Below are 16,883 nucleotides of genomic sequence, written 5' to 3'. Positions count from 1 at the left end.
AAACATCATTAAAGTCTGAAAGCGTGTTCAATTTTTTAAAAGAGCTGCTGAAATCTTTCTGAAACTTGCACTGAAGTATATGTAGTTAGGCCACAGCTCAGGACAGGCTGCAAATGGTGAATGGTTTATTTTGGGTGTTGTGAAAGTTGGTTCCGACCACGTAGTATTAGAGTCACAGAGTTGCAGAGCACAGAACCAAATCCTACACTCCAGGCTGATCAGACATCCTAACTGAATCTAATGACCCATTTGCCAGCATTTGATCCACATCCTTCAAAATCCTTCTTAATCCAGATGCCTTTTAAATGTTGTAATTGTACCAGCTTCCACCACATCCTTCGGCAGCCCATTCCATATACACGCTACCCTCTGTGTGAATAGGTTGTCCCTTAGGTCCTCATTCCTGAAGAAGGACTTATGCCCGAAACGTCGATTCTCCTCCTCGGATGCTGCCTGGCCTGCTGTGTTTTTCCAGCACCACATTTTTCTTTAGGTCCGAAATATATCTCTTGCCCCTCCCCAAAACCGATGCCCTCCAGGTTGGACCCCCCCACTCCGACGCTGTACCCTTTTTTTCTCCAATTGGCATTTGGACAGTTAAAATCCGTCAATCATACAAGCATCACCACAGAGCACATGCTCCTCGGTGTCAACAAGTACTGCGCTTGTTTGCCGGCTCCAGCAAAACACTGCGCATGCTCCTCGCTTTCCGCAGAAAAGTTAAAAACCACACAACCGGTTATAGCACTAGCTAGTGCTTCCGATTAAACCTGTTGGGCTATAACCTGGTGTTGTGATTTTTAACTTTGTACGTCCCAGTCAAACACCGGCATCTCCAAATCATTCCGCAGAAAAGGCGCGCGACTTTATTTTGATAGACCAATAGTGAGCCCTGTATCTCGGGCTCTCTCACTGGAAAAGCACACCAGGTTAGGCAGCATCCAAGGAGCAGGAGAGTTGACGTTTCATCTGGAATGATTGCGGATGTAGGAAGGGGTCTCAGCGTCCTTCTACACCAGTCACTGCCAGTTGTCAGACAGGTGCAGCCAGCAATTAGCAAGACAAGTGGTACATTAGCAATAGGAATTGAGCTCAGAAGTGGGGATGCCTTCCTGCAGTTCGGGGGTCATTGAATATATTCAAGACTGAGTTCATCTGATTTTTGAACAACAAAGAAGTGGATGTTTATGGGGGTTAGCACGAAAATGATTTTAAGACCAGTACAGAACAGTTACAGAGTTATACAGCACAGAAACAGACCCTTCAGTCCAACTAGTCCATGCTGAATATAGTTACAAACTACACCTGCCAGTGTATGGCCCATTTCCCTCTGAACCTTTCCTATTCATGTACTTATCCAAATGTTTTTTTAATCATTGTACCTGCATCCACCACTTTCTCTGCATATTCTTGCACAAACCACTCTATGTTTAAAAAAAAAGTGCCCCCCTGCCTTTTTAAATCTTTATCCTCTCAACCTTCAAATTTGCTGCCTAATCTTGAAACCCCCCACCCTAGGGAAAGGATAGCTGGCAGTCATCTCATCTATCTCCCTCATGATTTTATAAACCTCTGTAAGGTCAAATCTCCCTGTGCTCCAGTGAGAAAGTCCCAGCCTATCCACCTAGGTGTTGGTAGATTCATATCCAGTTATGATCTTTTGAATGCTGGTGCAGGCTTGAACAGCCAGATGGCCTACTCTTGCTTCTAATTCTTCCCCCCCCCCCCCCAAGTCCAGGACAGCAAGAGACCGTAAGACATAGGAGCAGAAATTAGGCCATTTAACCCATCAGGTCTGCTCTGCTATTCAATTATGGCTGATAGGTTTCTCAAATCTGTACTCCCACTTTGTCCCTGTAATCCTCGATCCCCTTAATGCTCAAGAACGTCTCTATCTCAGAATGATCAAAGAAAGAGAGGGCCGATCAGGGATAGCACAGGGAATTTGTGTAGAGAGTCTGAGGAGGTAGGGGAAGCTCTAAATGAGTTTTTTGCTTCTGTCTTTACTAAAGGAAAGGACCTTGAAGTGAATGAAACCATTGAGGAGCAGGAAAGCATGCTGGAACAGATAGAGATTGAGAAAGCCGATGTGTTGAAAATTTTGACAAACATTAAGTTTGACATGTCACCAGGGCCAGACCAGATTTGTCCTCTGCCTCTTTGGGAAGCGAGAAATGTGATTGCTTCACCGCTTGCGAAGATCTTTGCATCCTCGCTGTCCTCCGGAGTTGTACCTGAGGACCGGAGGGAGGCAAATGTAATTCCTCTCTTCAAGAAAAGAAATAGGGAAATCTGTCGTCTGTAAGGTGTTAGAAAGGATTCTGAGGGATAGGATTTATGACCATCTGGAAGAGCATGGCTTGATTAAAGGCAGTCAGCATGACTTTGTGAGGGGAAGGTCATGCCTCACAAATCTTATTGAGTTCTTTGAGGATGTTACTTGACAAGTCGATGAGGGTCGAGAGGTGCATGTGCTGTATATGGATTTCGGTAAGGCATTTGATAAGGTTCCCCATGGTAGGCTCGTTCAGGTCAGGAGGAATGGGATACAGGGAAATTTAGTTGTCTGGATACAGAATTGGCTGGTCGACAGAAGACAGCGAATGATAGTGGAAGGAAAATATTCTGCCTGGAAGTCAGTTGTGAGTGGTGTTCCACAGGGCTCTGTTCTTGGGCCTCTACTCTTCTTGTAATTTTTATTAATGACTTGGATGAGGAGATTGAAGGATGGGTTCGCAAGTTTGCAGATGACACAACGGTTGGAAGTGTCATTGACAGTATAGAGGAATGTTGTAGGCTGCAGCGTGACATTGATAGGATGAACAGATGGGCTGAGAGGTGGGAGATGGAGTTCAACCTGGATAAATGTGAAGTGATGCGTTTTGGAAGGTCGAACTTGAAATTTGAGTACAGGATTAAAGACAGGATTCTTGGCAGTGTGGAGGAATAGTGGGATCTTGGTGTGCAGGTACGTAGATCCCTTAAAATTGCCACCCAGGTGGACAGGGTTGTTAAGAAAGCATATGGTGTTTTGGCTGAGAGGTGGGAGATGGAGTTCAACCTGGATAAATGTGAAGTGATGCATTTTGGAAGGTCGAACTTGAAATTTGAGTACAGGATTAAAGACAGGATTCTTGGCAGTGTGGAGGAACAGTGGGATCTTGGTGTGCAGGTACGTAGATCCCTTAAAATTGCCACCCAGGTGGACAGGGTTGTTAAGAAAGCATATGGTGTTTTGGCTCTCATTAACAGGGGGATTGAGTTTAAGAGCCGTGAGATCTTGTTGCAGCTCTATAAAACTTTGGTTGGACCGCACTTGGAATACTGTGTCCAGTTCTGGTCGCCCTATTATGGCAAAGATGTGGATGCTTTGGAGAGGGTTCAGAGGAGGTTTACCAGGATGCTGCCTGGAATGGAGAGCTTATCTTGCTAAGGGAGATTGACTGAGCTCAGATCTTTTTCATTGGAAAAAGGAAGGAAGAGAGGGGACCTAATTGAGGTGTACCGGATAATGAGAGGCATAGATAGAGTTGATAGCCAGAGGGGACCTCATTGAGGTGTACCGGATAATGAGAGGCATAGATAGAGTTGATAGCCAGAAACTTTTTTCCCAGGGCAGAAATTGTTAACATGAGGGGCCATAGTCTTAAGCTGTTTGGCGGAAAGTATAGAGGGGATGTCAGAGGTGGGTTCTTTACGCAGAGAGTTGAGAGAGCTTGGAATGCATTGCCAGCAGCAGTTGTGGAAGCAAGGTCATTGGGGATACTTAAGAGACTGCTGGACATGCATATGGTCACAGAAATTTGAGAGTTTGTACATTAGGTTTACCTCTCATCAATGGTCAGCACAACATCGTGGGCTGAAGGGCCTGTTCTGTGCTGTGCTGTACTGATCTATGTTCTAATTATCCTCAGTGACCTGGCCTTCACAGCGTTCTGTGGCAGTGAATTCCATAGATTCACCACTCTCTGGCTGAAGAAATTTCTCCTTACCTCCATTCTGAAAGGTCTTCCCTTTACTCTTAAGGCTGTGCTCACTGGTTCTAATCCCTCCAACCAATGGAAACATCTTCCTAACTTCCACGCTTTCCAGGCTGTTCAGTATTCTTTGTTTCAGTTAGAACCCCCCTGCTTGTGGGCCTATTAACCAGCGTCAACTGCATCCTTCAGGATGAGTTACAGCAGGGATTAGGTTGAACAAACTGAGAATGGAGGGAGAGTGTGTGGGATAGAGATTTTCAACTTCTTAAGAATAAGCGAGGAAAGAGAGTTCACTATAAATTAGAACTGATCAGGTGGGCTGATTGGCCAAAGTGTGGTAGATGGAGTTTAATTCAGAGAAATGTGTGGTTTGCATTTTGGTCAAGCAATCCAGGCAGGACTGACACCGTTAAGGGGAGTGTTGCAGAACAAAGAGACCTTGGAGTGCAGGTTCATAGAAAGTGGAGTCACCTGTAGACAGAATAGTGAAGGAGGCATTTGATATTCTTTCATTTATTGGTCAGTGCATTGAGTATAGGAGTTGGGAGGTGATGTTGTGGCTGTGTAGGACATTGGTTAGTCCACGTTTGGAAGACAGCATTCATTTCTGGTCGCCCTTTTACGGGAAAGATGTTGTGAAACTTTGAAAGGTGTCAGAAAAGATTTACAAGGCTGCTGTCAAAGTTGGAGGGTTCGAGCTACAGGGAGAGGCTCATTCGGCCGGGGATATTTTCCCGAGAGCATTAGAGGCTGAGGGGTGACCTTATAGACATTTATAAGGGGCATGGATGGGGTGAATATCCAAGGTCTTTTCCCCAAGGTAGGAGAGTCCAAAACTAGAAGGTATATGTTTGAGAATTTTTAAAGGCATCTGGATGGGTACATGAATAGAAGGGTTTAGAGGGATATGGGCCACATGCAGGCAAATTGGACTAGATTAATTTAGGATATCCGCTTGGCCGGACAAGTTGGACCAAAGGGCCTGTTTCTGTTCTGTATGACTCAAATCTTCCTCAGTGAAAGCAGAAGTGTGATTGTGAAGGCTGGAGTTTCAGAGCAGCTTTCAAAGATGTTTTGCCCTTAATGGGAGCAGAAGAAGTTACAATGAAATCTTGTATTTGTGAGACAGCAACTGAGTGAGTAAGTACATCTGAGGTTTTGGTGGAAAGTGGGAATTCATTGCACTGTGGCGATGAAGTCCTACCTATTGAGTCATTTCTGCTGGTGAATGAAACCAGGTCTCAAGATTAGGAGTAGAAGATTCAGGACACAGATGAGGAGGAACTGCTTTTGCTAGAGTGTAGTGAATCTATGGAATTCTCTGTCTAAGGAAGCAGTAGAGGCAGCTTTGTTAAGTATGTTCAAGACACAGTTGGATGGGTTTTGCAATGGTAGGGGAATTAAGGGTAGTTGGGATAATGCAGGGAGGGGAGGATCTGAGATAATGGATAGATCAGCCATGACCTTAATGAATCGCGGAGCATAATGAATGGATGGGCCAAATGGCCTACTCCTGCTATTATTATGAAACTACAACCCTGCATTTCCCATGGCCTACCCACCTCACCTTGACATTATGGGCAATTTAGCATGAACAATCCAAATCAAGACAGTGACCAGTGTAGTGATGTGGGAAATGAACTTCAGAGAATGATAGGGACAAGGATAGGAAATGTACCAGCAATCAAAACTGGATTCTAAAGATCACAAAAATTGAAACCAGAAACGGTATCTGAATGTGTGCTGCATTGTAACAAAAGTGAATGAGTTGACTGCAAACATTGAAGAGAATAATTATGAATCGAGATTCCCAGCAGAGACATGGCTTCAGGATGACAAGGATTGGATCCTGAATATTGAGGGTTTGGTCAAATGGAAAGTGAGGTAAAGGTAGAGGGTTGGTGCTGCTAATGAAAGCACTGATCACAGGGTAGTCTGGTGTCAGCTCGGATTTCAAGTCCTGATTTCTCTGTCCTGTGTTGATCTCCTCCTCATCTGTGTCCTGATGTCAGTCTGTTCTCCGCTTTGCTGGATTTCTGCTGAAGCTTTGCCCCTTCCCCCTGCTTTTTTTTCACCTTCCGGAACAATAAAGCATTCAGCCAATCAAGCCCCAATCCACAATCCCCCAGCCTGTCAACCATCCAGACACACAGTGTAATCATAGCAGGGAATCACACAAGAAAAATGAAACCAAATTTGAAACAAATAGGTGCTCGTGTTTAATGTTTGTTCATTCGGACGTAAAGCAGAAATGGGGGTCTCCCAGGATTCTGGGACTGTCCTACTTGAGGAAATCTCTCTCTCTTACATCTATCTATGAGAACCCAGCTCTGATTTACAACAATATTTACACCAACAGAAGTAAGACATCTGTTCTCAAATAGACAGAGATAAACAGGATGGAAATAGACACTTTCTCTCTCATGTGCGCACCCACACAAGTCCACAGGAGTGAATGTATATTTGCAGAATTATATTTGCAGAACTGAGCAGAAATGTCACTTTATCAAAATTTAAGTTTTATGAAGAAGGTGCCTTCCAGGAAGACTGAGATTTGCATATTAATGATACCTGCAACCCATTTGAAAAGATGAAAGACTTAACAATCCAGGTTTGTTAAATGTACCATTTCAGTGGCAGGACACTGTCATGTTTTTCTATAAATTCTATATCTTGTGATCTTATTCTCCACAATCACCTGATGAAGGAACAGCGCTCCAAAAGCTAGTGCTTCTCAATAAACCTGTTGGACTATAACATGCTATTGTGATTTTTAACTTTGTCCAAGTTAGGGGGGATTGGCTATGCTAAATTATCCATAGTGCCCAGGGATGTGCAGGTTAGGTATGATAGTCAGGGAGTAGAGCAACAGGTCTAGGGGAATGTGTGTTAGGTGGGTTACCCTTCGAGGGTTGGTTTGGACTCGTTGCGCCGAGTGGCCTGCTTCCACACTGTGGGGATTATTGAAGTGCACCTCGCCTTGCCCCTTTTGTTTCACCCCCTATTCCCTCCCCCTCCCCCACCCATTGATGGCATCACAACGCAGCAGTGGCCCTGTCAGTTTGAGTGAAACTCCCTCTCTCTGGGCAACTCTTCATCCTGGGAGGGAGAGAGAGGGGAGGGGGGAAATCCATTCACTTGTGGCAATTGGAGTGAATCCAGCAAGGGAGCAGATGCTGCAAACTCAGGTATTTGTCTTAATTACCCAGGTGAGGAGGGACAGAAGGATGGGGAGGGGCTGTTTTCCCCATCGCGCCAGAGCCTGAGAGGTGACATTATAGACTTTTATAAAATCATGAGCATGGATAGGGTAAATAGACAAAGTCTTTCCCTTGGGATGGGGGGAGTCCTGAACTGGAGGATCATAGGTTCAGGGTGAGGGCAGTGGGGAAATGTAAAAGAGACCTCGGGGCAACCTTTTCTGAAGAGGGTGATGCGTATATGGAATGAGCTGCCAGAGAAAGTGGTGGGGGCTGGTGCAATTCCTACAGTTAAAAGGCATCTGGATGGGCGGATGAATACAAAGGGTTCAGATGGAGAGGGGCCAAGTGGTGGCAAATGCGACTGGCATCATATAGATGTACAGCATGGAAACAGACCCTTCGATTCAACTCATCCTTGCTGACAAGATAGCCAACCCAATTTAGTCCCAGCTGCCAGCACCTGGCCCATATAGGGGCCAAGTGATAGCAAATGTGACTAAATTAATTCAGGAAATCTGGTCAGCTCGGACAGGTTGGGCCCAAGGGTCTGGTTCCGTGCTGTGTGACTCTAATCATCTTCAGTGAAAGCAGAAGTGTGGTTGTGATGACTGGACTTTCAGGGCATGTTTTGCTCTGACTGGAAGCAGCAGAGTTTGACTGAAGTGTATTGGTGTTATTGCCTTGATGTCTCCGTTTTCTCCCATCTTCCTGGGGTAATTAACCATTTTGTTTGGTTCTTCCTCAAGAGACTGCATTGCAGGTTCACCCTGAATTGACACTTTTTTTTTGCTTCCCAAAAACAGATCTGCTCACTCTCAGCAGGATCCCAGTGTTGTGAAAGATAGTAACTTTCAGGTGGAGGTATCCAAAATTCAGAGAGATGTCAGTCTTCATATTTTTGCTCATCTGTCCCTGTAAGATCCTGAATCAGCATCTTCAGGATAATTAGTTATATTGGAGTGAGAACAGAGAGTGGGATGGTGCTTTCAATTTTGTGGAATAACAAAAGACCAGAATATTTTGCAGAAAGTAGAATTGCTTGTTCTAAATTTTTACCCTGCACTGACTAGTGACTTTTGTAATCTCTCTTTAAACAGTGTATTTGAAGATAGAAGCTTCAAAATCAACACATGAAGTCCTTATACCCGAAACGTTAACTCTCCTGCTCCTCGGATGCTGCCTGACCTGCTGCACTTTTCCAGTACCACACATTTTGACACTGACTCTCCAGGGTCTGCAGTCCTCACTTTGACGTCAATGTCTGACAGTCACTCAATCCAGCGGGACCGGAAACAATTTTCAACTATGATTCTGTGAGAAGGAGCAAAGTGTTTTGGTTCCTGTTTGAGTACATTTTCAGCATCAGTGGGACTGGATGAGAGACCCTACTGTTGCAGCGCATTGAGTGTGGGGCGTGTAGCAGCATCTACAGCCTGGAAAGAGGAATTGACGGCAGGGAGGGGCTGGAAACGTGTGTGTGTATTTGTGTGCAGCTGAAGCTTCGGCCATGGAGAAACCTGAGGAATCCCGCCCCGTGGAGAAATGGTGGAAGTGTGGTGATGAGGGAAAAGGCTTCCATTTCCCGTCTGCCCTGGAGATTCATCAGCGCATCCACACAGGGGAGAGGCCGTTCTCCTGCCCCGAGTGTGGGAAGGCCTTCAGCAAATGCTCCGACCTGCTGAGGCACCAGCGATCCCACACAGGGGAGAGGCCCTTCAACTGCCCCAAGTGCTGGAAGAGATTTACCCGGGCCTCCCACCTGCTGAGGCACCAGCGGGCCCACACAGGGGAGAGGCCGTTCTCCTGCCCAGAGTGTGGGAAGAGATTTGCCCAGGCCTCCAACCTGCTGACCCACCGGCGGGTCCACACCGGGGAGAGGCCCTTCAGCTGCTCAGAGTGTGGAAAGGCCTTCAGCAATTCCCCTAACCTGCTGAGGCACCGGCAGGTCCACACTGGGGAGAGGCCCTTCAGCTGCCCCGAGTGTGGGAAGGCCTTCAGCGATTTCTCTTCCCTGCTGACCCACCAGCGGAGCCACACTGGGGAGAGGCCCTTCAGCTGCCCTGAGTGCGGGAAGGCCTTCAACAATTCCTCTTCTCTCCTGATCCACCAGCGGATCCACACTGGGGAGAGGCCATTCAGCTGCCCGGAGTGTGGGAAGGCCTTCCGCCATTCCCCCAACCTGCTGAGGCATCAGCGGGTCCACACTGGGGAGAAGCCTTTCAGCTGCCCCGAGTGCGGGAAGGCCTTCAGTAATTCCTCCAACCTGCTGACCCACCAGCGGATCCACACTGGGGAGAGGCCCTTCAGCTGCCCCGAGTGTGGGAAAGCCTTCAGCAATTCCTTCAACCTGCTGACCCACCGGCGGGTCCACACGGGGGAGAGGCCCTTCAGCTGCCCTCAGTGTGGAAAGGACTTCACTCGCTCCTCCCTCCTCCGGAGGCACCAGCAAGTTCACGTAGGGTGATTGAAGGAGTGACGGCTGAGTGCCATTATCGACTGGACTATTAACCCAGTTCCAGGGACTCCTGGGTTTGAATCCCACTGCGGCAGATGGCGCTATACAGGGTCTGAGTGAAATTGCTGAGTGAGTCAATACTTCCTCCAGGTTAAGGCTGTACCAAGGATCCAATTACAAAGGGACAACTCAGTGGTGACCAATAGTAAAGACAGTGATGGGGGGGTGGGGAGAGTGTGTGCGCTTTGACTTTGAACTGTTTAAACAGCAGCTACTTTTTCTCTGCTATTTTGCTGAGGGGATCTGAAGCTGTAACAAAGTTGGGTTGCAATAAAGGTTACCTGAACTTGCTGCTGGGCTCAGACTCTCATTGAAAGCTTTGAGCTCCAAGAGTTTTTGTTTTAAAGCTGCTCATTTCTTTCAGCCTCCTGTGCTAAGCTTCCAATGTCGCTTTCAGATGGAGTCATGAATGAGCAACCAATATAATGAGAAATTGTCAATTTCTCACGAGTGCAGAGTGTGTCATTTCATCAGCATTGTAAAGTTTCCTGGCAGCATCAAGAGGTGTGGACTGTGTTCGTGAGAAATTATGTGGAGGAGCCAATGTTGGACTGGGCTGGATAAAGTTAAAAATCACACAACACCAGGTTATAGTCCAACAGGTTTATTTGGAAGTATGAGCTTTTGGAGCACTGCTCCTTCATCAGGTAACTGTGGAGCAGGATCATAAGACACAGATTTTATAGCAAAAGATCACAGTGTCATGCAACTGAAATGACATATCGAACAAACCAAGATTGCTGTTGAGTCTTTCACCTTTTAGAATGAGTTGCAGGTTTCAGTTCATTAATCTGTAAATCCCAGAACTACTATTAATTCATGTTCTTGAGATGACTTAAGGTTTTTTTAAAAAAAAGTGACATCTCAGCCCAGACAATGCATTAAAGGTGTGAGGTTCGAGTCTATCAGTATCCCAATCTTGAATCAGACTGGTTCTAGTTCCAAAGTAGGAATTTATAAAATATTACACGGATTGACTGTCTGTAGTTTCTGCACTTTTTGAACAAAGTAGAATGTATCTGCAAACATAATTCTGCCAATAACAGTTTGCCCAAAAAGTGATGTGAGAGTGCACGTAAGAGTGTGCACATGTTTGGTAAAGTGAGAGTGTGATGGAGTATAAGCCTGAGTGTTGGGGGCATGTATGTGTGGGTGTCTGAGAGAAAGCGTGTGTATGAGTGAGCTATTAAAAGCGAGGGCTTGCGTTTTGCTAAAACAAGAAGGGCAGTTAATGGTAGGGCCCTGTGTTGTGCTGTAAAAGAGAGACATGGTGGGGTTCAGGTTCATAGTTCTTTGCCTTAAAGATTTCCTTTTCACGTCATTGATATTAAAATATCTCAATATATAATAATGAAGCAGCTCATTTATTCTGAAATTATTTCAATTAGTTGGTCAATTGCCAAATAATAGCTGCATAACTGTTGTCAATATTGATACCCAGGAAAGCTGTTTTGTTTAGTATATTTCCTTTGTAAAGATCTTATCCAAATTACAAAATGATTGTATTTTCATATGAAATAAAGTTTGCAGTGTTTTATTAAATAGTTGAAAGTACCTTTGCACTTAATTGCTCTGTTTGGAATTAAACATTGTGAAAGATCACTTTTATCAAAGTCACAATTTATGGTGAATCTATTAACAAACGAATGTTGCCATTTGCTCTTGAATTATCACAAATTCAATTTGAAATTCTTGAATGAATTGAATAAGGGATAAAAAGTGAATATTTATTGCACTTTTTCTGAAATTCTCTGCGCTGCCATTGTTTTTGGTTAAATGTATGTAACCCTCATCATAACTTTGTATTTCTTTGATGTTTCATTTGTCACTGCTACTGCCCAAATAGTCTTTAAAAAAGTTTTGGCATTTGGTGAAGTTGTGAATTTTTAGTCTCGTAACATTGTTTCACAACTGAATAGTCTGAAGATTAATTTCAGTACATACAGGAACGTCAAAGAGATTGTGATGATAGAAAGTCAGCATGTAGAATTGCCAATGAAATGTAAACAGTGGCTGCTCTTAATTTGGTATCAATTGAAATGGTAAGAATAAGTAAAAATTATGGCATTGTGCATTGTGTGTGGTGTGAGTTCAGAATTTTTCTAATCCTTTAATTCTGACACCTACAGTGATGGCAGTGAACTGTTTTATTTGATCGTGGAATGTGAGCATCATTGGCAGAGCCAGTATTTGACTGCAGAGAACACATATGAATATCCGATGAGGTTGAGTTGCAACTGTGGCATAACAGATTGCACTGGCTTGCACTGTACTCTGACAAGACAGAGACTTTGGGAGGAGAACAAAAATAGGAATTTCTACTTCAATTTTGATGGTCCCACTTATATCTCTCAAAAGGAGATTGTTTGGTCCATCACATTTATAATGGCTCTTTTGTTGAATTATTTCCCTGCATCCACATATAACTGGAATCGTTTTCTTTTCAAGAATTTTGCAATTATCTTTGCCCTTTACGGGTTCCATTACCCCTTCAAGGTCATTCCCAATCGTAATAACTTGCTTATTTTCTTAAAAAATTAAACCACCTCACGGCCATTCCCCCCCCCCCCCCACCCCAAAAAAGCCCCTTTTTCAAAGTGCCTGCACTATTTCCAATATGGTCATGTTTTCTAAATATTACTATGTACTTCTATTTTTTGAACAAGTCTCTTTAGATTTCAATGTATCTTTTTAAATATAAAAATGCCCCCTTACTTGTAGCTCAGCCCTTTACATGTATTGTTTCTCTCAGCGCAATCTTGACCCTCGGTAATGTATATTTACCCCTCGAGAAATGAGTATGTCTCTTAAAGGGATATTTCTGCTTACAAATAGGGCAACGTTTTTTCGCAATGTAGTTTTATTTAAATATAACTGCGTCACTTTACTTATTAAAATATCCCTTTGAATGTGCCCACATCCCTTTGAAATGTAATCTTTCCATTTATATCTCTTTATAAGCCCGTTAAAATGTCTGTGTCCCTTTAAAATGCAGATTTACCCCTTTAGATATGAGGCCGTTCTGTTAGATGTCGGAATATCTGTTTAAATGGAGCCGTGAGCTTTCCCAATGTAGACAGGGCTCCTCGAAACGTGGCAGTGTCCCCCCTGCAGCTGCAGAGCGAGACAGGAGAGTTTGTTTTTGTGAATGAGCAGTTGTAGCGCGAGGTGGCTGTTGCTTGGTGACGGTGAGGCTCCCCCGGCCCCGCCCATCCCCCGTGCAGACGTCACGCGGGGGCGAAGGCGGTTGGGAGGAGAAGTCGCTCGAGCGGGGAAGCGGCGGCCGTTAGGAAAATGGCGCCGTGCGGCCCGGGGCAGACCCCCGTCACTGGTCACCGCCGCCTTCCTGGTGCAGCTGCTGTGTCACGGCCACACCGGCCGGCTGTACAGCAGGCAGGAGCCGGTGACCATTCTGGAGGCGGATGGGGTTAAGGGCCTGTTTGGGAACTGGTCGGCCGCCTGGGTGGTGGAGTTCTACTGGTCGTGGGGCGGCCCCTGTGTCAACTATGGGGCCACCTGGAAGGTACTGGGCCCGGGAGGTGAAAGGTGAGGCAGGTTGTGGGGGGGACGGAGGGGAAGGAATGTGGGGCCTGTCCTGTCATAGTCACATTTTACACTCACTTTCCATCTGCTTTTACTGGCGCTTCTGCTGTTTACCCCTCACTGTTTTTTAATCCTTGTGCTGTTTACCCCTCACTGTTACTTGTGCAATTGCTGAGGGTAGTGTGTAAATACTAGTGAAGGATACTATGCACCAGCATGTATATGTTCCTCAGTCATTGAAGGGGCAGGACCTGTTGAGAATGGTTAGTAAAGTATGTGGTGCACTAAGCCTTGTTAACTTGGAGATAGTTTGGTATTTGTAAAAATATACTTTTTTATTATTTAGAATCATAAAGATGTACAGCACATGAACTCACCCATTTGGTCCAACCTGTCCATACCAACCAGATATCCTAACTTAATCTAGTCCCATTTGTCACCACTTGGTTCATATACCCATCCAGATGCCTTTTAAATGCTGTAATTATACGGCCTCCATTACTTCCTCTTGCAGCTCATTCCATACATGCACTATCCTCTGCATGGAAAAGTTGCCCCTTAGGTACCTTTAATATCTTTCTGCTCTCACCCTAAACCTATGCCCTGTAGTTGTGAACCTCACCCCTACTCTGGGGAAAAGACATTTTAAAAAATGTTGAGCAGCCAGACAAAAGCGATAAAATGTTGAGCCACATGGGGAAAAAGAACTGTGGCTCTACCCTTTATTTCTCCTCTTGGCATTTGAACATTTAATATCTGTCAATAACACCAGCATCGCCACAGAGCACATTGTGTCTGCTCCTCGGTGTGAACAACAGCACACCTGCTCGCTGGTGTCACCAGTACATTGTCCATGCTCCTCGCTGTCGGCAGAAAAGGAGACATCGCTTATCTCTGTTCCCTTTATTCTTAAAGCTGTGTCCTCTGGTCCTAGTCTCTCCTACCAATGGAAACATCTTCCCAATGTCATTGCACTGTGGGGATGAAGCCCTAGCCTGTCCAGTAATTTCTGGTGGGTGAGACGAGGCCTCAAGGTTAGAGGGAGTAGCTTTCAGACAGAGATGAGGAGGACCTGCTTTTCCCAGAGGGTCGTGGATCTATGGAATAGTCTAGATTAGAGTGGTGCTGGAAAAGCACAGCAGGTCAGGCAGCATCAGGAGAGTAGGAAAATCGATGTTTCGGGCAAAAGCCCTTCATCAAAATCTAGAGAATACTCTGGCTAAGGAAGCAATAGAGGCAGCTTCATTAAGTATATTCAAGACACAGTTGGGTGGGATTTGGCCTGGTTGGGGAATTAAGGGGTTCCTTGTGACAGTGCAGGGAAGAGAAGATGAAACGATGGATAGATCAGCCATGATCTTAATGTATGACGGAGCAGGCTCACTTGTAGCAACTGGAGTGAATCCAGAGAGGGAGCAGACTTTGGGACCTCCGGTATGTGTCTTGGTTACCTGGGTGAGGAGAGACAGAAGGACAGGCTGGACTGTTTTCCGTAGCTTGCCAGAGTCTGAGGAGTGACCTTATACACTTTTATATCATCACGAGGGGCATGGATAGGGTAAATAGACGTGGTATTTTCCTTTGGATGGGGCAGTCCAGAACTAGAGGGTAATAAGTTTAGAATCGAGCGTGTGGTGCTGCAGCAAGTCGGGTAGCATCTGAATAGCAGGAAAATTGACGTTTCAGGGAAACTCCCTTCAGGGAAGTGTGTGTGTGTGAGTTTGTGTATAAGATTGTGCGCTGTGAGTGTCTATTTGCATTTGTGTCTGCTTGATAAAGTGAGATTGTAATGGAGTATGAGTCTGTGAGAGGGTGAGAGTTTTGAGGGGGTGGTGTATGTGTATGTCTGAGAGAGAGCATGTGTGTATGAGAGAGGTATGGATATAAGTGAGGGGTTGCATTTTGCTAAAATAAAGGAGGGCAAGACTTGAACAGGTAATGGTAGGGCCCTGGGTCATGTTGTAGAACAGAGACCTGGGGGTGCTCAGGTTCATTGTTCTTGAAAGTTACATCACTGGTAGAGGGGGGTGAAGAAGGTGTTCAGCACACTTGCCTTCATTGTTCACATGCTGAGTACAGGAGTTGGGACATCATGTTGGAGATGCACACAGAAAGTACATTACTCAGAGGGTGATAGGTGCCTGGAACGCATTGCCAGCAGAGGTAGGGACGGTAGATTCATTCAATGTGCATCCGAGCAGTAGGACAGTCGAAGTTTCGGGCACAAGCCCTTCATCAGGAATGATGCGTGGATGTTCAGAGGGGCATCAGCGTCCTTCTGTGCCAGTTGTCAGACAGGTGCAGCAGGCAATGAGCAAGGCAAGTGGTGTGTTAGCAAGAGGAGCTGAAAATGTGTTGCAGGAAAAGCGCAGCAGGTCAGGCAGCATCCAAGGAACAGGAAATTCGACGTTTCGGGCAGAAGCCCTTCATCAAGAATTAGTAAGAGGAATTGAGTTCAGAAATGGGGATGTCTTCCTGCAGTTAGGGGGTCATTTGAATAAATTCAAGGCTGAGTTAATCTGATTTTTGAACGAGAAAAAAGTGGATGTTTATGGAGGAAGGCAAGAAAATGGTTTTAAGATCAGTTTAGAACAGTTCCAGAGTCAGACAACACAGAAACAGACCCTTCAGTCCAATTAAACCGTGCTGACTGTGTTCACAAACTAAACTAGTCCCACCTGTGTGTATTTGGCCCATATCCCTCTGAACCTTTCCTATTCACGTACTTATCCAAATGTCTTTTAAACCTTGTTACTGTACCTACATCCACCACCGTGTCTGGACATTGATTCCACACACAAACTACTCTCAAAAAAAAGGCGCTCCTCCAGTCTTTTGAAAATCTTTCTCCACTCACCTTCCTCATTTACTCCCTAATCTTGAAACCCCCATCCTAGGGAAAGGACACCTGCGGTTCACCTCATCTACCCTCCATGATTTTATGAACCTCCTTTTAAGGTCACATCTCAACCTCATGTGTTCCAGTGAAAAAAGTCCCAGCCTATCCACCCAGCTGTAGGTATATTCATATCAAGTTATGAATTGTTCAATGCTGGTGCTGACTCGAAAGACCGAATGGCCTAGTCTTGCTCCCAACTCTCTCACTCACTCTGTGTCCAGGACAGCAAGAGGCCCTAAGTCAGAGGAGCAGAAATTAGGCCATTCAGTCCATCAGGTCTAATCACCCCATTCAATCGTGGCTGCTAGGTTTCTCAACCCCATTCTCCTTTAACCCTTGATCCCCTTGATACACAAGAACCTATCTGTCTCAGTTTTAGATATCCCCAGTGACCTGGCCTCCACAGCCTTCTATGGAAATAGATTCCACAGAATCACCGCTCTCTGGCTGAAGAAGTTTCTCCTTTCTAAAAGGGCTTCCCTTTACTCTAAGGCTGTGCCTCTCGTCTGAGTCTGTCCTACCAATGGAAACATCTTCGCAACGTCCACTCTGTCTGGGCTGTTCAGGATTATGTAGGTTTCATTTAGACCCACCCCCGCCCCCTCCCGAGTGTGGTCTTATTAATCAGCATGAACCAGATCCTTCAGGATGAGGTACAGCAGGGATTAGGTTCAGTAAACTGAGACTGAAGGGAGAGTATGTGGGATGGAGATTTTCAGCTTCTAGAGAATGAGAGAGAAAAG

The 16,883-nt window shown here is 45.4% G+C and overlaps 1 protein-coding gene across 1 annotated transcript in view; it reads left to right on the top strand.

Annotated features, from left to right (window-relative positions):
- Positions 1-16,883, top strand: part of LOC132807287 (zinc finger protein 271-like) — an 86,962-nt gene that overhangs the window by 23,136 nt on the left and 46,943 nt on the right. The window contains exon 3 of the mRNA XM_060821557.1: positions 8,281-9,638. Coding sequence (XP_060677540.1) covers positions 8,691-9,638 — 948 coding nt within the window. The 5' untranslated portion in view covers positions 8,281-8,690. The remainder of the gene's footprint in view (positions 1-8,280; positions 9,639-16,883) is intronic.

This window comes from Hemiscyllium ocellatum, assembly GCF_020745735.1.
Source record: "Hemiscyllium ocellatum isolate sHemOce1 chromosome 27 unlocalized genomic scaffold, sHemOce1.pat.X.cur. SUPER_27_unloc_12, whole genome shotgun sequence".
Taxonomy (NCBI): domain Eukaryota; kingdom Metazoa; phylum Chordata; class Chondrichthyes; order Orectolobiformes; family Hemiscylliidae; genus Hemiscyllium; species Hemiscyllium ocellatum.
The sequence above is the reverse complement of the archived record's forward strand: the minus strand, read 5'-3'. Positions and strand labels throughout refer to the sequence as shown.